The 26,105-nt window shown below is 45.1% G+C and overlaps 2 protein-coding genes across 6 annotated transcripts in view; both read right to left on the bottom strand.

Moving 5' to 3' along the window:
* LOC128579338 (uncharacterized protein KIAA1671-like) overlaps nucleotides 1-24,934 on the bottom strand; it is a 41,990-nt gene extending 17,056 nt beyond the window's left edge. Inside the window, exons 1-4 of one of the 5 annotated variants that reach the window (XM_053581486.1) lie at nucleotides 24,435-24,934; nucleotides 21,903-21,990; nucleotides 9,711-12,455; nucleotides 2,089-2,223 (exon numbers count right to left, since the gene is read on the bottom strand). In XM_053581486.1, coding sequence (XP_053437461.1) covers nucleotides 12,321-12,455; nucleotides 21,903-21,990; nucleotides 24,435-24,934 — 723 coding nt within the window. In that variant the 3' untranslated portion in view covers nucleotides 2,089-2,223; nucleotides 9,711-12,320. Of the gene's footprint in view, nucleotides 1-2,088; nucleotides 2,224-9,710; nucleotides 12,456-12,670; nucleotides 12,857-13,198; nucleotides 13,292-21,902; nucleotides 21,991-24,434 lie in introns of those variants that run through there. The other 4 variants (XM_053581485.1, XM_053581482.1, XM_053581484.1 and 1 more) reach the window with 4 other exon arrangements.
* A 1,002-nt stretch (nucleotides 24,935-25,936) lies between these two features.
* Nucleotides 25,937-26,105, bottom strand: part of LOC128579334 (small G protein signaling modulator 1-like) — a 97,333-nt gene continuing 97,164 nt past the window's right edge. Inside the window, exon 26 of the mRNA XM_053581474.1 lies at nucleotides 25,937-26,060. The gene's annotated coding sequence lies outside the window, so the exon portion shown is untranslated. The remainder of the gene's footprint in view (nucleotides 26,061-26,105) is intronic.

Below are 26,105 nucleotides of genomic sequence, written 5' to 3' on the forward strand. Positions count from 1 at the left end.
GCATGAGTCCTAACAGCAGGGAGATGAGGTCTGAGGCACCAGGCTTATCAGGTTCCTGCCGTGTCCCTGCACCCACCCACCTCAGGGGCTTGGGGTCAGGGAGAGGAAACCAAGCAGGCAGCAGTAGGGCTGGGGCCTCAGAGGCCAGGAGAAAGCCATGGCAAGCCACCCAGGACTGCAAGGACAAAGGCTCCTTAATGACAGAGAGAGAAAGAGGAGGAGCTGGGTAGCCGGGGAGGATGCCAGCAAGCAGAGACTCTAAAAAGACAGGTTTTAAATGCTTTCTTCCCCATCACCTTTGTCTACACACACACATACACACACAAAAGTTCAAGGACAATCAGATAAGCTGAGTTGGTGCCACCTGAGAGGGAATGGAAAAAAAGAAAGAAATCAGTGGAAGGGAAACTTTAGCAAAAAGACCAGACAGGTTTCAAATCTGTGTGTGAGTCTGTGGCTGGAAACAGACCCTTGAGAAAACTTCTCGGACTGCACAGCAGACATCTCACTTAGGTCTAAGGTCTGAGTTCCTCCCTGCCCTGTCACCCTACCTCCATGGTCAAGCTCTGTTGTGGCCATTCTACATTAATCCTAGCACAAACCCCGCCAAGGCCATCTTCTCAACCCCCACTTTAAAGAGAAGGAAAGTGAGGATAAGGAAAGAAAAGTTTCTCATCCACGGCCATGGATCCCACGGCTCCAACACATAGGGTCTCTTTAGGCCCAGGTCTCCCTGAGATGCACGCTACTGAGTAATCAAAGAGGCCCTCATGAACAGAAGGGACATCACCTCCTTAGAAGCCAGCCACCTGTCTTAGATGTCCCCACTTGTGACCTGGGGCCAGAAAGGACTTCATGAGCAAGTACAAACTCACCAGATCTCCAAGTAGCATGAGATTAAAGTCCAGGAAAAAGAGAACATCATCGGAGGTAGTGAGGCCCCAGAACTCACTCGGGTGCACTGAGGTTCCCAGAGGACCCTGCTTGTACCCACCTCCTTTACAAGCAAGGAAACAGGCTACAAGGGAGGAAGTGCACTCCAGGGAGACAGAGCTAAGCAACGGCCAGATAGAGATTCAAAAACAAAAACAGTATAACACCAATAACACAAACAATAATTAGGGTACTGGTGCCCTGGATCACGCATTCTCTCATCTGAGCTCCACATCAGCCCTGTGAAATAGATCCTGTCATCATCTCCATTTTACAGATGAGGAAGCTGAGATCAGAGGCCGGCCAAGGTCACACATGAATGTGTGAAGATCTAGGACTTGAACCCAGGCAATCTGGCTCTAGAATTATCTTTCTCCTGCCTCCTATTTACCTCTACAACTATCGGTTACTGAGCACACTGCTATGTGGTGGACCCTATACACGATTTCACTCTATCCTCATGACAGAGCTAGAGAAATAGCAATCAAGGTGCTGTTTGGGTGGGGTGGCTCCTTTTGGGAGGCTGAGGCAGAAGGATCTCTTGAGGCCAGAAGTTTAAGACAGCCTGAGCTATATAGCATTTATCTTTTTTAAAAATATTATTTTTAGTTAGCCGCACACAGTGGTGCATGCCTGTAATCCCAGTGTTTTAAGAGACTGAGGTAGGAGCATCACTTGAGCCCAGGAGCTAGAGGTTGCAGTGAACTATGATGACACCACTGCACTCCAGTCTAGACAACAGAGCAAGACTCTTACTCTTTAAAAGGAAAACAAAAAGATGAAGAAACTAAAGTATGGAGAAATTAAGTAAATGCCTGAAAGAGGATGACAGGACACGCAGTGCGAGAATTCAAAACCAGGGGTTCAGATGCCAGCGTATGTCCTGGTAACCACTCCATGCTGGGCAGCTGGGGATACCTCTCCCTGTTGGGCTAGAAACAGGAGGACAGAGGCTTCTTCAGCAGAGCCATCAAACACCCTCCACATTGAAGAACCACAGCACAGCTAATCAGGCAACGCCAGACTCTTGGAGAATTACCTGCCGGCCCTCGAGCCCCTCATCCCCTTGGCCCAACTCTCCCCGCGGCTACATTCATAGCGGTGCCCAACCAGCAGCGTGTTCCAGTTCTTCTCCAGCCATTTGGCATCACTCACCACAAAGGGCCCACTCCTCTTGTCCTTAGAGAAGCTGTGGCTTCTTCGGGGACCCAAGGCCGCAGGGCTCATGTGCCAGGGCGGGTGCTCACTGTCCTGGATGACATTCTCCTTCTCCAGGTCCCGAGGCAGCAACTGGGACATAGGACACAAGAAAAGAACTTCACCAGGGGCTTTCTCACTCACACCAGGGCTTTCTAACTGAAAGAAAAATTACATCACACTGAGAAAACCCCTTGTGTACCAAAAGGGCAAAGAAGAAAATTAAACTGCCAGAGAACCCCCAACCTTAATGATTGGAGGAGACATGTAGGGGCAGCAGCTCTGGGTACAAGTGGCCCAGCCTCTGCTACTAATAACTGTGTGACCTCAGGTGACAGCTTTAACTTCTCTGAGCTTCAATCATCTGAGAAAGGAACAATAATAAGTACCCAGCTTCTAGGGTTGGTGGGAGACCAGGTAAGAAGAGTCCCAGACAGTGAGTGACACAGTACAGCCACCAGGGGACAGACGTGCGCGAGTCCTGGGGCTCTGGCTCGGCTCACCCAGACCCCTCCACCTCTGGAATGTGGGGTGCCCTTCGTAACGTGAGTCAGCTTCACTCTGCAGTGGTAATGCTCCTTTAACCTTACTTTAATCGTCTTTCCATTCATCCAAACACACAAGTGCACATATACAGATATACAGAGAAAGCACTGAGGAACAGGATGGTACCCCTCATACATCTAGTCGGAATCTTGATTTTTTTTTTTTAACTAAGCTACATATTGGGGAAATATTCACAGGCAAGTACATATGGCCTCACGCTCTCCCTGCACAGACAAGGAAAGGGAGGCCCAGAGTGGGGGAGCCTCTGGTTAAAAACACACAGCATCAGGAAGATCGAGGCTGCATTCTTGATCCCTTCCCTCACGGCCTCTGTCTGGATACTTAACCTATTAAGACCCCCTGGGGACTTAAAGTTCTCCTACACTCCTGGCTGTTCCTTATCAGCCTCCCAAATGTCCCAGGCCAGCCAGAAAGCCTTTTCTTCTGCAGCTATGTCAGTCCTGCTGGGATCTCTCTTTACAGGCTTTTAATAAATTCTACCTACATCACTTTGACCTCCCCCTTTCAGACTCTCAGTGTTAAGACTCCAAGGGGAGTGAGACTCCAGGGCCCACTACTCACTCTACATCTCCACTCAGTGGCTCACACTCATTTCAGATCCAAGTGCACAAAGCAGGCTTTTTGGTTCTTCTCCAAAATTGCTCCTCTCATGACTTGTCCATCCCCCAGCTGGGTAGGTCAAGCCCCCAGGGTCACCCTCCATTCTCCCCAGGCTCTCCACCCCATCAGCAAAGCTGAGATTCTCCCTTCAAAACATGCTACAAGGCAGGGTGTAGTGGCTCAGGCCTGTAATCCTAGCACTTTGGGAGGACAAGGCAGTCCTCAGGAGTTCAAGACCACCCCGAGGAAGAATGAGACCCTATGTCTACAAAAAATACAAAAATATTAGCCAGGCATCGTGGCATGCACCTGTAGTCCCAGCTACTAAGGAGGCTGAGGCGGAAGGATCACGTGAGCCCAGGAATTCAAGGTTGTTGTGAGCTATGATGGCACCACTATACTCTAGCCCAGGCAACAGAACAAGACTCTGTCTTAAAAAAGAAAAAGGCTGCAAACCTCACACCCAACACCAAAATAAACTCCAAATGGATCAAAGATCTAAATATAATAGTAAAACTAGAAAATTTGTATAAGAAAATACAGGCATAAATCTTAATGATCTCAGATTATGCAATGGTTTCTTAGGTATGACACCAAAGACATAAGCAATAAAAGAAAAATAGATAAAATTAACTTCAAAACTAAAATCTTACACCTTGAAGGGTACCTATACAAGAAAGTGAAAAGACAACTCTCAGGGGCCGGGTGCAGTGGCTCACATCCCAGCACTCTGAGAGGCTGAGGCAGGTGACTGCCTGAGCTCAGGAATTCAAGACCAGCCTGAGCAAGAGCAAAACCCTGTTTCTAAAAATAGCCGGGCACTATGGCTGTCACCAGTAGTCCCAGCTACTTGGGAGGCTGAGGCAAGAGGATCACTTGAGTCTAAGAGTTTGAGGTTGCTGTGAACCATGACGCCATAGCACTCTACCAAAGGCAACAAAGTGAGACTCTGTCTCAAAAAAAAAAAAAAGAAAGGACAATCCTCAACAGGGGAAAATTTCTGCAAATTATATGTCTGATGTGGCACTTGTATCCAGAATATATAAAGAATGATGATGACTGCAATAATAAAGACAAAGGACCCAGTTAAAAATGAATAAAAGATCTGAATAGAAATTATTCAAATAAAGACATGCAAATGGTCAATAGGCATGTGAAAAGACATTCATTCAACATCAGTAACCATCAGGGACATGTAAATCAAAACCAGGATAAGATACGACTTCACACCTAGTCCACCAGGATGGCTATAATAAAAAACACAGGACGAGGACACCTGCTGGTCAGGGTGCAGAGCAGCTGGAAACCCAGGCACTACTGGCAGGGATGTACAATAGTGTGGCTGCTTTGGAAGACCACCTGGCAGTCCCTCAGAAGTGAAACCTAGAGTTACCATGTGACCCAGCAATTCCACTTCTAGGTGTACATACAAAGAAATGAAAACATACATCACCCCCAAATTTGTACATCGATGTTCACAGCAGCATTATTCACAATAGTCAAAAGCGGGAACAACCCAAATGTCCACCAACAGAAGAATGGACAGGTGAAATGTGTTCCACCCAAATGATGGGGTAGAATTCAGCCATGAAAAGGAATGATGTTCTGATCCTTGCTTCTGCATGGATGAACCTTCAAAACATTATATAGCATTATAGGAAAGGGGCCAGCCACAAAGGCCCACGTAGTATATGATTCCATTTATGTGAAATGTGCAAAATAAGTAAATCCACAGAGATAGAAAAAGAAAAATGAATGGGTGCCAAGGACAGGAGGATAAGGGTGGATGCGGAGTGACAGCCTAATGAATGGGTAGGGGTTTCCAAGGGGTGAATAAAGGTGGTCTAATACTGAGAGAGCAGATGGTTGCACAAATCTCTGAATATACTAAAAGCCACTGAAATGTACATTTTAAATGGGTGATTTACATGGGAAATGAATTATAACTTAATAAAGCTGATATGAAAAATAAAATGCTACCAGTCCTCCATTTCTCTCCACCTGTTAGGTCACCATCTTGGTGCAAACCCTGTCACCTCGTTGAAGATGATGGCAACCTCTGTGCTGGCCTCCCTGCCTCCACTCTCACCCCTCAGTTCACACTCAGAAGACAGCCAACAGGGGGTCATTCTCTGGGACACAGGTAATGGCTGTGGTGGTCAAAGCCCTATGGGGACTCCCTAGTGCCCTCAGCCTGTCCTCATGCTCGGTCCCTCCCCATCTCTCAGTCTCAGCAAGGGCCTGCAACCTGTATCCCGGGGGCCCTTGAGCATTCAGGGGAACAAGCTAATCCCTATATTGGGACATCTTCACTTGCTCCTGCCACCTCCCTGCGGATCTCAGCCTGGCTGGTTCCTATCTGTCATTCAAAAGACACCTTTCTAGTCCCTTCCCATGAGACCCCTTCTTTGCCCAGGACCCACCACTCTCTTCATGAACAATCTCACCTACTAACTGGCTGGAGGCCTCCCTATCCACCTACCAGACCAGTGACATCCACTAGAAAGTTCTGCAATCAGTGGAGATATTCTGTGTCTGCATATTCCACAGTCCACATGAGCCACATGTGTTTTCAGAGTGCTTGAATATGGCCAGGGTGACTGAAGAACTGAATTTTTAATCATCTTTAATTTTAACTAATTTAAATTTAATAAGCACAGGTGACTAGTAGCTGCCACATAGTCTGAGATAGTGGTGGGCTGGACCATGGCTAGGTCATTTCCTGGCAGCCCCAGCACCCAGAACAAGGCCTGGCACAGGTTCAGTACACATATTAAATGCATTAAATAAACAGAGGGGTGGAGGTTAACCCCAAAGTGCTTCCCTCTGATTTCTTTATCGCGCAAGCCCGTGGGTCAGGGGCTTGAGCACACAATTGTCTTGTGATAAGTCTCCAACAAGTCTGTGAAGCAGGCAGGAGCCCCTCCCACAGATGCAGAAGCTGAGATTCAAGAGAGATCTTTTGAGATGCCCAGAATCACACTGGAAGGGTTTAATTCCAGGTCTGCCTGATCCACAGTCCAGGGCTATTTCCAGGGAGAAATCAAATCATACATTTGCAAACGGTTCATCTCCTAATAAAGAATTCTAAAAAATCAATGAGAAAAGGACCAAGGTTCTAAAAGGAAACAGGAGGAACATAAGCATGTGAGTTACAGGAAAGAAATGCAAATAGCCTCATACAACTAACAAGATGCTTCCTCACTCAGAACAGGAGTGAGTAAACCTGCCCACACTGAGAGGTGATGGGGCAGTGGGGGAGGGACAGGTAACATCCAGACATCTGATGCAAGGGGGAAGGTTGAGGGCAAAGCGCCCTGGAGCACACTGCTGGTGAGGATGTGAATGGTACAGCCCCACTGCAGGGCACACCACTACGATCCCGCAAAAATCACAACCACGTTCACCCTTAAATAGGCCATCACCATTCTGAATGCACAGATGCACGTGCAGGTGTGCAAGGGGATGCATGTACCTGGTTTATAACAGCAAAAGATCAAAAACAGCACCCACAGGGGAGGGTTAACTTATGCTATATCCATAAAGCAGGCAAAAATCCAAAAACTTTCTAAGATCCATCTTATGAAAACAGACAGGTAGAAAATCTTTGGTTTCAGCAGAGATCCTCTGAAAACAGGAAGCTTCTCCTAGGAAGCTTTCCAAACTAACAAAGCCAGGCCCCTACCTCGGACAACTGCTCAACTTTGGACATTTGGTACTGAATCATTTGTAGTGGTTAGGGTATTATAGGATATGGAGAAGCATCCTTGGCTTCTCCCCCAAGATGCTGGCAGCAACCTGTACCCACGGTGTGATGGAAAAAATGTCTCCAGACACTGCCAAATGTGCCCCAGGGGCAAAATCACCTATAGTTAAGTACCATTAATGGGCCCAGAAGAGTATTCCCCAAGCTGTGCACCATAATCATCCTTTGGAGGAGATCTGCTTCCTAAACTATAAGCTTCTATCATACTTTAAATATTAGATAAGCATTCACTACTTTTGCCATAGAAAAATATGGCCATTATAAATACATATGATTGATAAGCAACTACTGAAAATAAGAAAGGCTCAAAGGACATCAAAAAGAGTAAGAGAGGCTGGAAGTGGGAGAACACTCACCCTTTATTTTCTATACCCCTATAAGATTTGAATTTTTAATAATCAACATTTTGTACTTCTGTATTGGTGGTTTTGTTAGAGTTTCATTTTTCTTTTTTAGGCTCAAAACCCAAAGATCTTTGGGCAGGAGAGAAGAGAGAAATGGGAAGCTGGTCCAAGTCTTTCCAATCCCTTGGTGAGAAAACAGATCCCCTGGCAACCAGCACTCCTGGGGCCTGTGTGCTTCAGGCAGGCATCCAACGACAAGCAGGAGGACAGAGCCAAGCCCTGGCAGCCCTCTCCACAGCACCCTGAGTCCCCCACTGCCAGCCAGCCCTAACCAAGGTGCTGGCAAAAAGATGCAGCCTCCTCCGTCAGCCCAGTTCACACAATAACAGGCTGGAGGTGGGGACAGGTGAAAACCTCCCCAGGTCACCCAGGAGGCCTGTACTTGGTATTTCTTCACTGCTTCAAGGCTCACAGAAGCCAAGGGACTGCTTCACACACTGTGGGCAAGTGGCAGAGTAGAGATTCAGACACCAAGTCTGCAGGATCTGAACGTGCTTGTTACAGAGCCTGGTTTCTCAGTCTGAACTGTGCTTGCTACAGACACAGTTTCAAAGCCCAACTCTACCACTTACCTGCTTTTAACTCTAGGTAAACCCTCATTTCATGATCTTGACCAACAACATCCTATTGTTTATTTCCAAAGCATCCGTTTCCAGACTGGACCTCTGCTCTCTTTGACAGATGGGAAACTCGGGCCAAGGGAGGTAGAAGGGCTTGCGTTTAGTCATTCAGTCTGCAAGGGGCAGCAGAGGTGGCATTTGGGCCCTAATTTGCGGATGCCACACCACACGGGGTGGGGTGGGGTGCACTAAGATAGTTTGCACTTGACCTCCAGAACATGCCATGTTTCTTCCCATCTCCGAGGCTTTGTGTATCCTGTGCCTCTGCTCTGAAAGCCTTCGACTCCCCTTATCCCATCCAAATTCACATGTATCCCTCGAGGCTGCGCCCAAGCCAGCTTCTCCCCCAAGACACCTTCCTGGGCCCCTTCTCTAGTGCCTCACTCTGCATCCTATCATTCCCTGACCTGGCTCACAGTGTCCCATCTCCCAACAGAGATCAAAAGATTCCTTCCTTTGTGGTTTCTACTAGAGTGGACTACTATAAAATGGTCCACTACCTCTTGGGAGTTAGACCAGATCTGGGTTCAAATATTAGCTTTGCCACTTGTTGCTGTGTGCCCTGGGACAAGTCACCTAACTTCTTTGAGCCTCCAATTTTATCGATCTGCACAGGAAGATGACTGTATCTGCAACAGACATTGTCAGTCTCAAATACACACCAGTGCCAAAGGTATCCTACTGTACGAGGATTTTCTTTCAACCATTTAACATGGTGCCAGCCAGGATGGAAGAGTTTGAATGTGAATAACCCCAGAACCAGCATCAAGCAAGGACAGAAGGAACTGGGAAATGCATACTGCAGATCCCTTGCTCCTTGGATAGGACAACTCCACAGACATTTAATGCTGCCTCCCAGGGGTCCCTATATCACCTGCCTCCCTGCTCGACTGCCCTGCTAGTTCTTCCTGGAATCACCCTTAAAAAAAACTACCTACAGGGCGGTGCCTGTGGCTCAGCGGGTAGGGTGCCGGTCCCATATGCCGGAGGTGGCGGGTTCAAACCCAGCCCCAGCCAAAAAAAAAAAAAAAAAAAAGGAGTAAAAAAACTACCTACAAGGATCTGCTTCTGTGAGAACTAAACTATTATGAGCCCTCTTCTGAGGCTCATCTAAGACCACCTATTCACTCACTCAACAAATATTTCTTGAATGTTCCCAAGATGTCAACGATGAAGCTGGATGCTGGGGACATAATAATGAACACTACCCAGCAGAATGGTATACAGAAGGAGCTCAATAAAGCTATCACTGACACCTATCATTAGCATCACTCTAGGCCAGAGGTGTGAAACTGGTGCCCCCCAGGGGTGTATGCAGCAGCAGACATCTTCTTCGGCCTGCATATTACACATAAAAGTCTAGATTTTAAGATTTTATAATAAACGAGGTCTCCCATCTCAAGGCCATTGTTCTCAGGTGTCAAGAGCCAGAGGGAACCAACAGGCAGTTGCCCCCTTCACCAAGGGCATGAGCTCTCCATTGGCTACAACTCCCTGGAGTCTCCCACCCACTGACCCCACTCACACATGTACCCATGTGGCCCATATAAGATCTGAGCTTGAGACCCCTGGCCTAGATGTTTACTCAATGTTTGACAAAATTCAAAGAGCCTTCTCACTCACCTTGTGACCATCTGGAGTCCCTGACTCCCAACAGGAGGGCCCCAGTTTGGCCTTTGAACTCTCCCCCGGGAGGCTGTGTCTCTCTTTGGGCTGCTCTCTCCTCCTCTCTCTGGCTTCATGCATGATGGACAGACCATCTTGAATCATGGTAGGGGGCCCCTTCTCTGAATAGGCCCTCTTGACATCCATGGGCGACCTGCCACAGTCATGTGGGTGGTCTCCCCACTGGGCCACAATGTCTTCCTCTATCCACTCAGCGGATTTCCTCAGACTCCCTTTCTTCCAGTCAGCAGGGGGTGATTTGGGTGACACTCTGACCCTCCCTCCCAGATCCTCCTGACTAAAGGACTTCTTCAACTCAGCTGGGTCGTTTGGACACTTTGCATTGTGATGTTTACTGGCAAAGGCATTGTTGTCTTCCTCTGTAATTCCTAAGCCTTTTTCCTGGAGCCTTCAGGGACAGAAGAGACCCCTGGATACCTCTCAGAAGGAATTCACCCGTGGCAGAGCCCACAAAGGAGAGCTGGCTTTGGTGTTCGTGGCTGCCCCTAGGGTCTCTGCCGGCTGCCTGCCTGAACTAGGAGAGCTGTGCTTTGTTTCTGGAGCAGCTTGTTTCCGGAGACCCTCTGCTTCGGAGGTGTCCTTCAGGCTCTTCCTCCTCTGTCCCACCCCACCTGGCCTCTCCCAAGGTGAGCTGCTGGGCACCAAAGTCCGGCTCTCCTTCCACTCCTGAGCCTCGCCAGGGACTTTGTTAGACAGCTCCTGGTACTCAGCCATCAGTCCAGCACACTCAATCTGTAGCCATCTTTGATCTTGCCTGGGAACATCTCACTGATCACCTCTGTCCTTCTGACAAGATCCTTTGGACGATTCTTCAAAGTCGGGGTAGTTTTCGGAGCAGTGTTGCTAGGGGACATCCTGCTCCTGGTATCCTTCCAATTGTTCTGAAAACCAGTGCCATCTTCGGATCCTGGATGACACCATAAAGCATCCACATTGATGACTTTTTCCCTAGAAGTTTCCAGAATCTTGTCCCCAACAGATGATGGGCACTCTGTCAGCTTCAGATTTTTTGAAACACTTACATTTTCATGCACTCTTCCCTTAGTCCAGTTTTTACTGCCCACTGCCTCCAGTGGCTCTTCATGGTTAAGAGAAACCAAAATTGGTGTGAAAGAATGAGGAGAGGAAGGTGGAGTGACTTTTCTAGAATGTTCCAGCAAGTTGTCAAGCCCTGACATAACAACACCCTTTGCCTTTTGAATATCAGGAATCTGATAGGTTACTGCAAAAAATATTGTCTTGGGTTCCACAGGTGACCCTTGCTTTACCACTGAGACAGTCTGGTCCTGTAAAGCACCTGGGTTCACCTCCTGGGTCTCCACGCTATTGGGGGATAACTGAGGTTTTTTTAAGGCACCAGGTGTGTGAGTCAAATAATCAGTCTGCCTCTCCTCCACCTTCGATGAGTTCTTTGGGGTGAGGAAACCAAATGCATCAAATTTCACATCATGGGGTAGAGTCCGCCGTCTCCATCTGTCCATTCTCTGGTCAATCAAACCAGCTTTCCTCATTTTGACTTCAGGCTCTGGTATCTGGACCAGCCTTTGGTCACCCTCACTGGCAGGTGCAGTAAGGGTCCCTTTCTGCACAGGAGACACATCTGGATGTGCTTGTGCTTGGAATTCAAAGGGCTCAACCTTAGCCTTGGAAGGAGGATCCAGGCAGCACTCCTGGGGGGGACCCCTTGCTTCTACTCCTGGCTTGTGTCCAGTCCCTTCGGGCCCTTCATGCTGGGTATCCCAGACAGAAGCCTTGACAGTGCTCATGGAGGTGGTCCCAGGACAATGGGGCTCTTCATTGACCACTTCATGCCAGCTCCCTACAACCCTACCTGTCCATCTGGGCGACAGGCAATTGCCCCCAATCACATCCTTTGACTCTCGAAAATCAAGCTTTGGCCCACTAGATTCATGCATCACTCAAGCTTCCCAAATCAAACTGACCCTTTGGACAGACCCCACCTGACTCTCTGGACCAGACTCCAGATCAGCCAGGGTGACTTCCTGGAACAGATGCCTCCCCTTCAGAGACTTGCTGCTCCGGAGGGTCACCGCTTTCTTCTCTGGTGCTGTTGAGATGGCCTCGCTGTGAGCACGCTCCCACACTGTGTGCATAATGTCATACTTGGTCTCAATCCTCTGGGATGTGGGAGGATTTTCTGAGTGCTTTATGAAAGGGCTCTTGTGTTTTTCACCCAAAGGGTATTTTTCCTGGAGAGATGTGTGATACCTTCTTGACTCACCTTCTCCATTCAAAAGAGCATTATGTCCCAATTTCTCTGTCTTAGGATTGTCAAGGCTCCTGGGGTTGTCTTTCTTGAAGTTTTTATTTCCAGTGGGTCCTTCCCTAGCCAAAGCCTTTCTCCTGCCTGGGCCTAGATTTTGGGGCACGTGTATCGGGCACATTGCTGGGGGGCATGGCTAAGAGACAGCATCTCATAGGGTTAGACACAAGTATGTTTCTCCACGTGATGCTCAACCACTGTGGCCCACACGGTCTGGAAGCTTCCCTCATCTTCTGGAGTGACGTCAGGAGTTCCTGCTGTGCTCACACCCCAAGAGTTGTCAGGGACTTGGTTAGAACTGTCTTTCTGCTCCGTCTACCTGGACTTTTCCCGAGTGTCACCAGCTTCCAGGGGCTTCTTGGAGCAGATGTTTCAGCCAGACCAGGCCCATCCTTTGGCTAGAAAAGAGAAAAAAATAAAAAGAAACAACTCAACAGTAAAGGATTGAAAAATGAAGATAGAAATGGGTGCTTATATAATTAAAACAATGATATACCATAAAATTTTAGAGTGAACACATCCAGTGTGGGTGAGGACATGGGGCTATGGACACTCAGATACTGTTGGAAAGAACACAAATTGGCAAGACTTTGGGGCAGTGTGGAATACCTACCATGATTTTAAAATACTCATTTCCTTTTATCCAGCCAAGTTCCTCTCAGAACTCTTTATTTGCCTATGTGCACGGGTCTATGTAAACAAAAGAAAGTTCTGGCAGTATTGTTTGTGAAAGCAAAAGAACACAGCAACAACCTGATGGCCCATCAAAAAGGCACTGACTGAATAAATTTTGATATATCCAAACAATGGACTATTGCACAGGCATTTATTTGTATCCATAGGAAGAGGTGAATCCTAATGTCAGAACATCTAAGGACACTTACAAAATAGTTTCCTCTTGGGTAGAAGAAAGCAGACTACAAACAGTATATGATAATATAACACCATTTTTAAAAACTGTATATGTAAGTATATACATGCATACACAGTCTAAAGAAAAGGCACAAATCAAATTGCGAGCAAGGGGAATTGGGATGTGAGGCTGGAAGGATGGAATAAAGATAGGACTGTTTTCCTTGAATCTCACATACTTCAGTTCCATTTGATTTTTATGATATAAAGATATTACTTAGTAACTTACAAAATATTTTTTTCCTGTTGGTAATAAATCTGCTTCGACAAGTTAAACATAACATGCACCAATTCAACTGCAAGGTATACACCTAAAAGGACTAAAAACAAGGTTCAAACAACAACTTGTACATAACAGTATTATTCACAATCATCAATGGGTATAGATAACCCAAATGTCCAATGATGGATGCACAGATAAATAATATGATACACAGCCATGCCATGGAATACAATTCAGCCATCAAAAGGAATGATGTATTGATTCGTGCTGTAACATGGATGAACTTTGAGAACCTTAAGCTAAGTTAAAGAACCCAGTCATGAAAGGCTACGTGTTGCACGGCTATATCTGTATGGAAGATCTAGAATGGGTGAACCCAAAGTAATAGACAGTAAATTAGCGGGGGCCAGGGCGAGGGGGAACAAGATGGTGGCGAGTAACAGCTTCCTTGCAACTGGGCACAGTGAGATTGGGGAAAGAAGACTCCAGGCATATCTGGCTGGTAGGTTCTGCCCAAAAACATCCCTTTGGGGACACAGGGAGTAAGTGAGGGACTTCTGGACCCCATGAAGAGGACAAAAGCAGTGGAGAATTGGCAAGTGGTTGCATGTATTCTTTTGGTCTAATCCTGCCGGCAGCTGACTCATCGAATCCCTAGGCCACAGACATGGTAATTTAAAGAGCAAGAGGAAGTGAAAGGAAAAGTAGAGCAAGGAAACAGATAAAAGGTAACATTCATGAGGAAGAATCAGGAGAAAAATCCTGATAACATGAAAAACCATTCCAGACCAACCCCCCCCAAGGGACCGAGAGGTAGCTACTGTAGAGGATTCCACCTATAAAGAAATGTTAGCAATGACAGAAATGGAATTTAGAATACAGATGATGAAAACAATGAAGGAAACTGCTGATAAAGTGGAAAATAACCAAAAGGAAATAAAAAATAGAATCAAATAAGAGATGAATGATATGAAGAATATAGAAAGGATATAGCAGAGATGAAGGAACTGAAGCAGTCAATTAGGGAACTTAAAGATGCAATAGAAAATATCAACAACAGATTAGACCACACAGAAGAAAGAATTTCAGAGGTACAGGACATAGCTCTTGAGATAACTCAGATAGTTAAAGAGGCAAAAAAGAAGAGAGAGAAAGCAGAATGTTCACTGACAGAATTATGGGACTTTATGAAGCATTCAAACATACAAATTATAGGTATCCCAGAAGGGGAAGAAGAATGCCATAGGGGAATGGAAGCCACACTAGAGAATATTATAAATGAAAATTTCCCAAATATCACCAAAGATTCTGACACACTGCTTTCAGAGGGCTATCGAACCCCAGATCGCCTCAACTCTAACCGAGGTTCTCCAAGACACATTGTGATGAACCTGTCTGAATTCAAGACAAAAGAAAAGATTCTGCAAGCTGCCAGGAGTAAGCGCCAGTTGACCTACATGGGCAAATCCATCAGAGTGACCGCAGACTTCTCTAATGAAACTTTTCTAGAAAGAAGACAATGGTCATCTACATTTAATCTACTTAAACAGAACAATTTCCAGCCCCGAATTCTGTACCCTGCTAAGTTAAGCTTTAAAATTGACAGATAAATCAAATCATTTACGGATATGCAAACGTAGAGGAAATTTACTACAACAAGACCAGCTCTACAGGAAATACTTCAACCTGTTCTACACACGGACCATCACAATGGATCAGCAGCAAAGTAAGAACTAATAAATTAAAGGACAGAACTTAACTTCCACAATGATGCAAAGATAAAACTAAGCAATGGACTCTCACAAAATAAGATGAATAGAACACTACCACACGTATCAATTATCTCAATAAATGTTAATGGCTTGAATTCCCCACTGATGAGGCATAGATTGGCTGACTGGATTAAAGAACACAAGCCATTCCATTTGCTGTCTGTAGGAAACACACCTGGCTTCAAAAGACAAATTAAAACTCTGAGTTAAGGGTTGGAAGACAATTTTTCAGGCAAATCGAACTCAGAAGAAAAGAGGGGTTGCAATCTTATTTTCAGATACATGTGGATTTAAAGCACCTAAAGTCAAAAATATAAAGTCACTTTATATTGGTCAAGGGAAAAATACAACAAGAAGACGTTTCAATTCTAAGTATTTATGCACCCAACTTAAATGCTCCCAGATTCTTTTTTTTTTTTTATTGTTGGGGATTCATTGAGGGTACAATAAGCCAGGTTACACTGATTGCAATTGTTAGGAAAAGTCCCTCCTGCAATCATGTCTTGCCCCCATAAAGTGTGACACACACCAAGGCCCCACCCACCTCCCTCCTTCCCTCTTTCTGTTCCCCCCCTCATAACCATAATTGTCATTAATTGTCCTCATACCTAAATTGAGTACATAGGATTCATGCTTCTCCATTCTTGTGATGCTTTACTAGGAATAATGTCTTCCATGTCCATCCAGGTTAATATGAAGGATGTAAAGTCTCCATTTTTTTTAATGGCTGAATAGTATTCCATGGTATATACATATACAATGCTCCCAGATTCTTAAAAGAGACCTTACCGAGTCTGAGCAATATGATACCTATAACACCATAATAATAGAGGACTTTAACACTCCTTTTACTAGAGAGCTGGACAAATCCTCCAAACAGAAATTAAACAAAGATAGAAGGGACTTAAATGAGACCCTAGAACAACTGTGCTTGATAGACGTATAAAGAACACTCCATCCCAAAGATAAAGAATACACATTCTTCTCATTGCCCCATGGAACATTCTCCAAAATTGATCATATCCTAGGACACAAAACAAACCTCAACAGAATCAAAAGAACTGAAATTTTACCTTGTATCTTCTCAGACCACAAGGCACTAAGGGTGGAACTCAACTCCAACAAAAACCTTCAACCCCACACAAAGGCATGGAAATCAAACAACCTTCTGTTGAATGACAGTTGGGTGCAGAAAGAAATAAAAGAGGAAATCATTAACTTCCTTGAGCATAACAACAATGAAGACACAAGCTACCAAAACCTGTGGGATGCAGTTCTGAGAGGAAAATTTATCACTGTAGATGACTACATTGGAAAAACAGAAAGAGAGCACATGAACAAACTCACAAGCCATCTTTTGGAATTGGAAAAAGAAGAACAATCTAAGCCTAAACCCAGCATAAGAAAAGAAATATCCAAGAATAATTAGAGATCAATGAAATTGAAAACAAAAGAATCATTCAGAAAATTAATGAAACAAGGATTTGGTTTTTTGAAAAAATAAATAAAATAGATAAACCTTTGTCCAAACTAAGTATAAATAGAAAAGTAAAATCTCTAGTAACCTCAATCAGAAGTGATAAACGGGAAATAACAACTGATACCACAGAGATATAAGAGATCATCTCTGAATACTACCAGAAACGCTATGCCCAGAAATTTGACAATGTGAAGGAAATATATAAATATTTGGAATCACACCTTCTCCCTAGACTTAGCCAGGAAGAAATAGAGCTGCTGAACAGACTAATTTCAAGCACTGAGATCAAAGAAACAATAAAAAAATCTTCCAATAAAAAAATGCCCTGGTCCAGACAGCTTCACACCAGAATTCTATCAAACCTTCAAAGAAGAGCTTACTCCTGTACTGCAGAAATTATTAAAAAAAAATTGAGAAGAAAGAAATCTTCCCCAACACGTTCTATAAAACAAACATCACCCTGATACCAAATCCAGGAAAAGAACCAACTAAAAAGGAGAACTTCAGACCAATTTCACTAATGAACGTAGATGCAAAAACTCTCAACAAAATCCTAGCCAATAGATTATCGTCTATTTTGATTATCATCAAAAAAGTCATATATCATGATGAAGTAGGTTTCATCCCAGGGATGCAGGGCTGGTTTAACATATGCAAGTCCATAAACGTTATTCACCATATTAACAGAAGCAAAAACAAAGACCATATGATCCTCTCAATAGATGCAGAAAAAGCATTCGATAAAATCCAGCATTATTTTCTAATTAGAACACTGAAGAGTATAGGCATAGGTGGCACATTTTTTAAACTGATCGAAGCTATCTATGACAAACCCATAGCTAATATTTTACTGAATGGAGTAAAACTGAAAGCTTTTCCTCTTAGAACTGGAAGCAGACAAGGTTGTCCTCTGTCACCTTTACTATTCAACATAGTGCTGGAAGTTCTAGCCAATACAATTAGGCAAGACAAGGAAATAAAGGGAATCCAAATGGGAGCAGAGGAGGTCAAACTCTCCCTCTTTGCTGAAGATATGATCTTATACTTAGAGAACCCCAAAGACTCCATCATAAGACTCCGGGAAGTCATAAAAAAGTACAGTAATGTTTCAGGATATAAAATCAATGTCCACAAGTCAGTAGTCTTTGTATACACCAATAACAGTCAAAATGAGAGGCTAATTAAGGACACAACTCTCTTCACCATAGCTTCAAACAAGATTAAATACCTATGAATATACCTAACATAAGGGTGACGAACCTCTATAAAGACAATTATGAACCCTAAGAAAGGAAATAGCAGAGGATATTAAATGGAAGAAAATACCATGCTCATGGCTGGGAAGAATCAGCATTATTAAAATGTCTGTACTTCCCAAAGCAATCTGCTGATTCAATGCCATCCCTATTAAAATACCAACATGCTACTTTCAAGACTTAGAAAAAATGATTCTGAATTTTGTATGAAACCCGAAAAAAAACCCGTATAGCTAAGGCAGTTCTTAGTGATATAAACAAAGCCGGGGACATCAGCATACCGAATTTTAGGCTGTACTACAAAGACATGATGGTCAAGACAGCATGGTACTGGCACAAAAATAGAGACACAGCCATTTGGAATCGAACAGAAAACCAGGAAATGAAACTAACATCTTACAACCACCTAATCTTCCACAAACCAAACAAGAACATATACTGGGGGAAAGAATCCCTATTCAATAAATAGTGTTGGGAGAACTGGATATCCACATGTAAAAGAGTGAAACTGGATCCGCACCTTTCACCCCTCACAAAAATTGATTCAAGATGGATAAAGGATTTAAATTTAAGGCATGAAACAATAAAAATCCTGAACGAAAGCATAGGAAAAACATTTGAAGATATCAGCCTGGGGAAAGACTTTATGAAGAAGACTTCCATGGCAAATACAACAACAACAAAAAGAAACAAATGGGACTTGATTAAAGTGAAAAGCTTCTGTACAGCTAAGGAGACAATAACCAAAGCAAACAGACAACCTCCACAATGGGAAAGGACATTTGCATATTTTGAATCAAACAAAAGCTTGATAACTAGCATGTACAGAGAACTCAAATTAATCCACATGAAAAAAGCCAACAATCCCATATACCAATGGGCAAAAGAGATGAATAGAAACTTCTCTAAAGAAGACACACGAATGGCTAACAAACATATGAAAAAATGCATGCTCATCATCCCTAATTATTAGAGAAACGCAAATCAAAATCACCCTGAGATACCATCTAACCCCAGCGAGAATGGCCCACATCACAAAATCTCAAAATCACAGATGCTGGCATGGATGTGGAGAGAAGGGAACACTTTTACACTGCTGGTAGGACTACAAACTAATACAACCTTTTTGGAAAAAAAGTATAGAGAACCCTCAAAGAACTCAAGCTAGACCTCCCATTTGATCCTGCAATCCCATTACTGGGCATCTACCCAGAAGGAAAAACATCCTTTTATCATAAGGACACTTGCACTAGATTGTTTATTGCAGCTCAATTTACAATCGCCAAAATGTGGAAACAGCCTAAATGCCCACCAACCCAAGAATGGATTAATAAGCTATGGTATATGTACATCATGGAATACTATTCAGCCATTTAAAAAAAAATGAAGACTTGGGGGGGTGTGGGGGGAGGGCGCCTGTAGCTCCAGGAGTAGGGCACCAGCCCCATATACTGGAGGTGGTGGGTTCAAACCTGGCCCAGGCAAAAAGACTACAAATAAACAAACAAATAAATAAATAAATAAATAAATAAAAGAAATGGAGACTTTACAGCCCTTGTATTAACATGGATGGAATTGGAACACATTATTCTTAGTAAAGCATCACAAGAATGGAGAAGCATGAATCCAATGTACTCAATTTTGATACGAGGACAATTAATGACAGTGAGAGTGGGGAAAGGGAGAGCAGAGAGAGGGAAGGAGGGAGGGAGGTGGGCTCTTGGTGTGTAAGGAACTTTTTGGGGGCAAGACACAATTGTAAGAGGGACTGTACCTAACAAATGTAATCAGTATAACCTGGTTTCTTGTACCCTCAATGAATCCCCAACAATTAAAAAAAAAGGAAAGAAAGTAAATTAGTGATTTTCCAAGAGCCAGAAATAGGGGACTAGATACAGGGTTTCTGTTTGGGGTGACAAAAAATTCTGGAATTAGGGTAGCCCCTGTGGCTCAGTGAGTAGGGCGTAAGCCCCATATACCGAGGGTGGTGGGTTCAAACCCAGCCCTGGCCAAACTGCAACAAAAAAATAGCCAGGCATTATGGCGGGCACCTGTAGTCTCAGCTACTTGGGAGGCTGAGGCAAGAGAATTGCCTAAGCCCAAGAGCTGGAGGTTGCTGTGAGCTGTGACGCCACAGCACTCTACTGAGGGTGACAAAGTGAGATTCTATCTCTAATAGATAAATAAATTCTGGAACTAGTTAGTAGTGATGGTTGCAAAACATTGAGAATGTACCAATGCCACGTAATTGTACCCTTTAACATGGTGATCATGCAGGCAGGGCCATGGTTTGGTAACCCTTACTTTAGATGTTGAAATGCTATTGAAGAATTTTGCTTAAATTTTATTATGTAAATTTTATATAAGTAATATATGAATCTCTCATCATAAAGGAATCTAAACAATACAGATAAAGCTCAAATTATTTTTGTTCCCTCATTCACATACCAGTCCACTTTTTGGATAATAACTATTATCAATTAGTTATAATCCTTAAAAAAAGTCTTCTTTACTCTTTGGTTTATATTAGTTTTATATACAGGGTGGACATAAAGTTCATGTAAAATTTAAAATAGTTTAACATAGTAAATTGCACATGAATTTTATGTCCACCCTGTATAATAAGTGTACATATATGTATTTTATATTAGAAAAACCTAGGCTGTTTTACATTTTTTTAGTTTACTCCTTAAAAATATTTAAAATGGTATATTTTATGTATATTTTACCACAGTGAACACACACATATACAAAGTCACCTTACAGGGATGAAATCTCATTATATGTAAACTAAGAGTATATTAACTTTTCCTTTCTTGAAAGTTTTCAAACACACAAAATTACAGAGAAAATAATAAACTAGTCTCAAGCCATCTGCCAAAACTCTTGCTTCCTGTAACCCTTTTTGCTCTTGCTGTTGTTGTCACCACAGTAGTTTAATGGAAATATGAGGAGTTTTACTTAAATTGAATCCTCTCCTAACCATTTCAAAGAAGTGATTCAAGAGGTGCAAGGATAAAATTTGCAGGACAAAACCTTTTCCACCAGTGATGGGATCACCACACAAAGCCAGCCCATCTTGCTGGGGATTCACTGAAATAGGCCTGCAGGGCTTAGAACCAAGCATTGGTGCTATTTTTAAAATTCTGTAGAAGTCCCTTAAAACATAAAACAATACTACTCCTAGAGAAATGAAAAGACAAGTCCTTACGAAGACTGTCCACAAATGTTCACGGTAGGTTTATTTGTAATGACCCCAAATTGGAAACAATCCCACCGATCATTAAAGGGTGAAGGGAGGAGCAAACTGCAGTCTGCCCACCCAGTGGAGAACTAGTCAGCAACTCAAAAGAATAAACCACCAATGTCAAATTAATTAGTCTGAGTGAAGAAACAAAAGAGGCCTGGTTGCATCTATATTCAAGTCTAGAAATGCAAACTAATCTATAGTGGCAGAGAAAGCAGATCTGTGGTGGCCTGCAGAGGAGGGTACAGGACGGACAACTTCAACGTGACCTGAGGGGACGTGATGGGAATGTTCATTATCTCAGCTGGGGCGGTGGTTTCCCAGGTCTACACACTTGTGAACTCATCAGTTTGCATGCTTTATATTATGTGCTTTTACTATATGTCAACTGTATCTCAAGGAGTCTTTGTTAAAAAACTTAAGACTGCACAAAGCATCAACCACAAACCAGTTATACCTAGCAGTTATTTTACAAGCTTCCTCTTCTTAAACAGATGAAATAAAAAATACTTTTTTAGCAATTTAATTGCTGGAAATGTACCTCTTTCTTCTATGGCTAGGTGGCAAGTCTTTTAAGGAGTAAAAACCATAATAAGGGGATTTTGAGAGAGTTCCTATTAACATTTTAAACCTAAATTTAGGTGTCTTAATTAAGACAGGAAAGCAGGCACTTTTATATAAAAGAAAGCCATGCCCTTCTGCCTCTTTGAAAAGAAAAACTAAAATATCTGACAATTACATTTATATATGGTATTTAACACCTGGGAGTAGAAAATCAGAACCCATCACACCAGAAAAGACTTGAAAAGTCCCAACTTAGAAAAAAAACTTTTTTTATTGTGCATGACAGATGTCTGATTCCTTCCCAGGTCTAGCTAATCACGGAATCTCTTTTTTCCAGTAAGTCCAACTGCCTGCTGGAAAACAAGATGTGCCCAACACAGACACGCCTTACCTTTTCTCTCAGCTTCTTAGAAAGCTCGCCACTCAGCTCAGCACACTTCTCATATCTGACTTCCTTGCTTGAATCTGAACTTGAAAACCTGGTACAGAGATCCAAGTTATTTGTATAGAGCCAGAATCTGTGATTCCCCACAGCCCACACACACCAGCACAGGAGCTCAAGGGTGTCAGCCTTGACAGTGTCACAGACACACTGGCTGATTTTCTTTGAAAAGGACATTTTCTTTCCTTCCAGCTGCCAAAAGGGGAAGAACCCAGTGGCCAGAGCCTACCTTAAACACAGCATCATGGGAGTGGATGGAGCCCCAGGCTGGGGTGAAGACACAGGGTGCTGGTCCCAGCTCTACCCTGCCTCTTCTCTATGGCACTTGGTCAGGCTTGTGACCTCACCTGAGCCTCTGTTTATCTATAAAATGGGGATAATTAGCACCTCCCCATCTCTTTTATAGGGCAGATAAGAGGCTACCCACGGTCCTAATAGCAACATGAGGGCGTTTGGGGAAGAGTGAAGATGCCACAGAACGGATAATTAATAGTTGTTGTTAGCAACCCATCTGCAGTGGACCATCAGGAAATGTGTGGGGCCCATGTCTGTCTGCCTGTCTGGGTGACCAGGGGCTGAGTGATTATCCTTCTCAGGGCCTCAGTTTTCCCACCTATAAAGGGGAAGGGAGAGGAAGGGTAGACTCTTTCTAGCCTGATGAGTTCTCTGATATAAATGCATGAGTATGTAGCACATATTTAATTGAGGGCTGGGGGGCTTTGAAGAAAAAGGAGGGGAGAAAAACCAAGCCACTTAAAACTTGACCCATGCTCAGAAAACCCAGGGTCTGCCTCTCGGGAGCTGTGAGGCTGTCATGTGTTGTTGCTAAACTCAGAGACTCAGTTTTCCGCCATCTGTCAGAGGGGGATACTCACACAGCCCCTCCCAGGCACTATGATGACACAGTGAGAGAAAGCACCTGAGTGAGGTCCTTGGCACCTGTGTCCCCTTATCTGCTACCTTAACTCAGGGGTTCTCATGCCTGGCTGTGAAAGAAAGTATTACCATGAGAATGTGACCACCTCTCACCCCCTACCATAGGAATGTGACCACCATCCATAGGAATGTGACCACCTCTCACCCCCTACCATGAGAATGTGACCTTTTGTAACTGTTCCAGGAGATAAACTCGAGCTGAAGCAGATAAAAGGACTAAGTAAATGTTTAACTGTTAATCTTTTCTTAAGACAGTTGAGTAATGAACCAGAGTTCTTCTTATCTAGAAAGCCCCTGCTATGTCTGCTCCCCCTCCTTACTTTATGGTTAGAGCCCCTGCTATGTCTGCTCCCCCTCCTTACTTTATGGTTAAAGCCCCTGCTATGTCTGCTCCCCCTCCTTACTTTATGGTTAAAGTCCCTGCTATGTCTGCTACTCCTGCTTACTTTGTGGTTTTTGCCTTTATAAGCTTGTAAAATCTGCTGTTCGGGGCTTCACTCCTCTGCTCCTGAGAGAGTCACGAGATAAGCCCCAGCATGCTGGAATAAAAACCCTTTTGCTGATTGCATCAAGTGTCGTCTCTTGCGGTTGATTGGGGGTCGTGTTAGCCCAGGACAGAGTGGGGGTCTTGTCCCAAGTCTTTCAGCTGCACAAGAGACCTGCTTGTAAGCTTTTAAACACTTCTAAATACCAGCCCCTCCCCAGACTAACTAAATTAGACTCTTTAGGGGTAGGGCCAAGCCACAGATATTTTTTCCAGGTGATTCTAATGTGCTGAGAGCCACCGGTCTAATTATGGCCAGAATGGCTGCCCTAGTTCCCAGAGCCAGGAGGGTAATCTGCCCAGAGATCCTGGCCCTGCAAACTCCTCCCCAGACAAAGCATGTTGGTGGCTGCATGTGATTAACGAGCCAGTTGATCATGCCTGGCGGCATCTCCTTGTTGTGGCCACTTGTGGAAAAACAGAGGTGGGCCAAGCTTAGAAAACCATTGTTAACCAACTGGATCGACATTGTTTGGAGCCGCAATATACTAGGGACTTCCTGTGGGTGGAGTGATTTCCAGAATTATCTCTAAGTTTGTACCTCCGTCCTTTAAGGAAGGTCTTAGTATTATTTCCATTTGTGAGATGAAGACACTGAGGCTCAGTGAGGGGAAGTGACCTGCCGAAATTATCTCAACCCCTCTGATTTCATACTTTGGGCCACTCACAAAGGCCTAGGCCTTGTGGTAGGTGGTCTCAGACTTCAGGGAAGGAAGGCTTAGCTATGGAGACAGGGTAAGCTAGAATGACATCTGGCTTCAACTTCCTTGCAGTACTTTAGCTTCCTGACCTACATCTGTGAAATGGACACATATCTGGCTTCATTCAAAGGCTGCGTGCAGAGCTGAGAAAGGCCGAGGAAACCCCAAGCTGTAGCCCCCCCCCCAGTGCTGGCCACACCTAGAGGGGGCTCAGAGCCCAGTTCCCTCTCCCGTTGGGGTCTCTGGCAGCCGGCTTACAGCAACCTGGGCTGAGGGAGATGCATGGGAGTGCTCACTTACACTTTGGTCAAATCTGCGGACAGCGGCCGAGCCCGGAATGTCCTCCTCCTCATCTCAGGCTTCACCTCGGAGCTCTCAGCAGCCCAGCCTCTGACCCGCTCCTGGACACTCACACCCACTTTCTTGGGCTCTGCCATTGCCAATGGGGAATCAGGGGTGGCCAAGGGGGGTCCAGGCCCCGCTGCCAAGGACATGGGCACAGCGCTGTCCTCCCCAAGCAGGCTGATACACTTCTTCATGCTCCCCCTGGAGGCCCACTTGCCCCCTGCAGGGGCTGGGACTCCTCTGTCAACTGGTCTGACCTTGACATCAGCTAGTTCTGAGTCTCTTCCTGGCCTGGGCAAAGGGGGCTCAGGTGCTTTCGCATGCTTGCGGGCCAGCTTGACTTGCTCTTCCGAAGGACTCAGGTCATCTCTCAGGACAACCCTGGCTGAGGCCCCTGGGGCCCTGAGGCTACCCGTGTCGTGCTTCAAAAGCACTTTCTCCTGCTGTTCATGCATTTTTCAGGCCACCTCCAGGAATTCTGAATTCGTGCCATGAAGAGGGGGCTCTGCCTTGGCCAAACACTCCCTGTCCACCTTGGGCTCTGGTTTGGACCTCTCTGGGCCCCAGCGGTCAGCGCTTGAGCCCACTGTGGCTCCACTCACTTCATCGGCTGTCTTCCTCAGCAAGGCCTCTTTGCTCTCAAACGGGGCTGTGAGGTCCAAGGACAAAAGCCTTCCTCACCCACATCTTCTCAGGAGGGGTGGGTGGTGTTTTCCTCACAGTGGCTGCACCACCAGGGCCTGGCTTCTGAGGCTGAAGGGCTTCTATAAAAATGTCTGAAATGGGCCTTCTCTACAGGCGAGGTCTGGGCTCCGGAGCAGGGCCCGCCATGTCCTCCACACCACTGGCCTTTAAGACAGCCTGGTCTTGGCCTACCGCCTCTTGGGCTGTAGCCGGCCTCATGTCCTGCGGCAGGGAGGCTGGTCGGAGAAGGGTCCCTGGGGGCTTTAGGGTGGGCACAGGGGGCTTGGCAGCCACCTCAAGCGTGGTACCTGAAGGGGGCTCCTGAGACACGCCTGCCTTGGCCTCCAGCATCTCCTCACTGACCATCTTCCCCAGAGTGGGGCCAGTTTTGGTGGTTTCAAAGAGAATCATGGCATTGGGGCTGGGCCGCAGGAACACATGAACAGAGATGAGCTTCTCCTTGGTCTCTTCCCATCATCTGCCTCCTGCCCCACCAAACCGGGCATCCTCTTATCCAGGTCCTCTGCTGCCACCTCCTCAGAGAGCCCACCAGAAGGACACAGGCTGGGCGGACTGTGCAGCAAAGATGACACAGGGGGTTTCCCATCTGCAGGAGCCTGCTCCTTGGAGAAAGGCTTAGGGGAGAGCCTCGGCAGGGGGAGTAAGTGAGCTGGGCTCCTCAGCAGGCTCTTTCCTTCCAAGATCCGGGCTGAAGGAGCCCCAGAGGTATCGCTAGCCTGGCAGAAGTAAGTCCGCTTCAGGGTTTCCTCTTTGCCAATATCACCCAGGCCTGGCACTGTAGTCAGGGATGCTATGGAGCCGACCTCGACCCGCGTGACCATGGTTATGGTTGAGGATCCATGGGGATTAAGGACATCAGGAGTAGAAAAGCAACTGCTAAAAAAGAAAGAGAGAGAGAGGAAGGAAGGACGAGGAGGAAGG

This window comes from Nycticebus coucang, unplaced genomic scaffold (assembly GCF_027406575.1).
Source record: "Nycticebus coucang isolate mNycCou1 unplaced genomic scaffold, mNycCou1.pri scaffold_46, whole genome shotgun sequence".
Classification (NCBI taxonomy): Eukaryota; Metazoa; Chordata; class Mammalia; order Primates; family Lorisidae; genus Nycticebus; species Nycticebus coucang.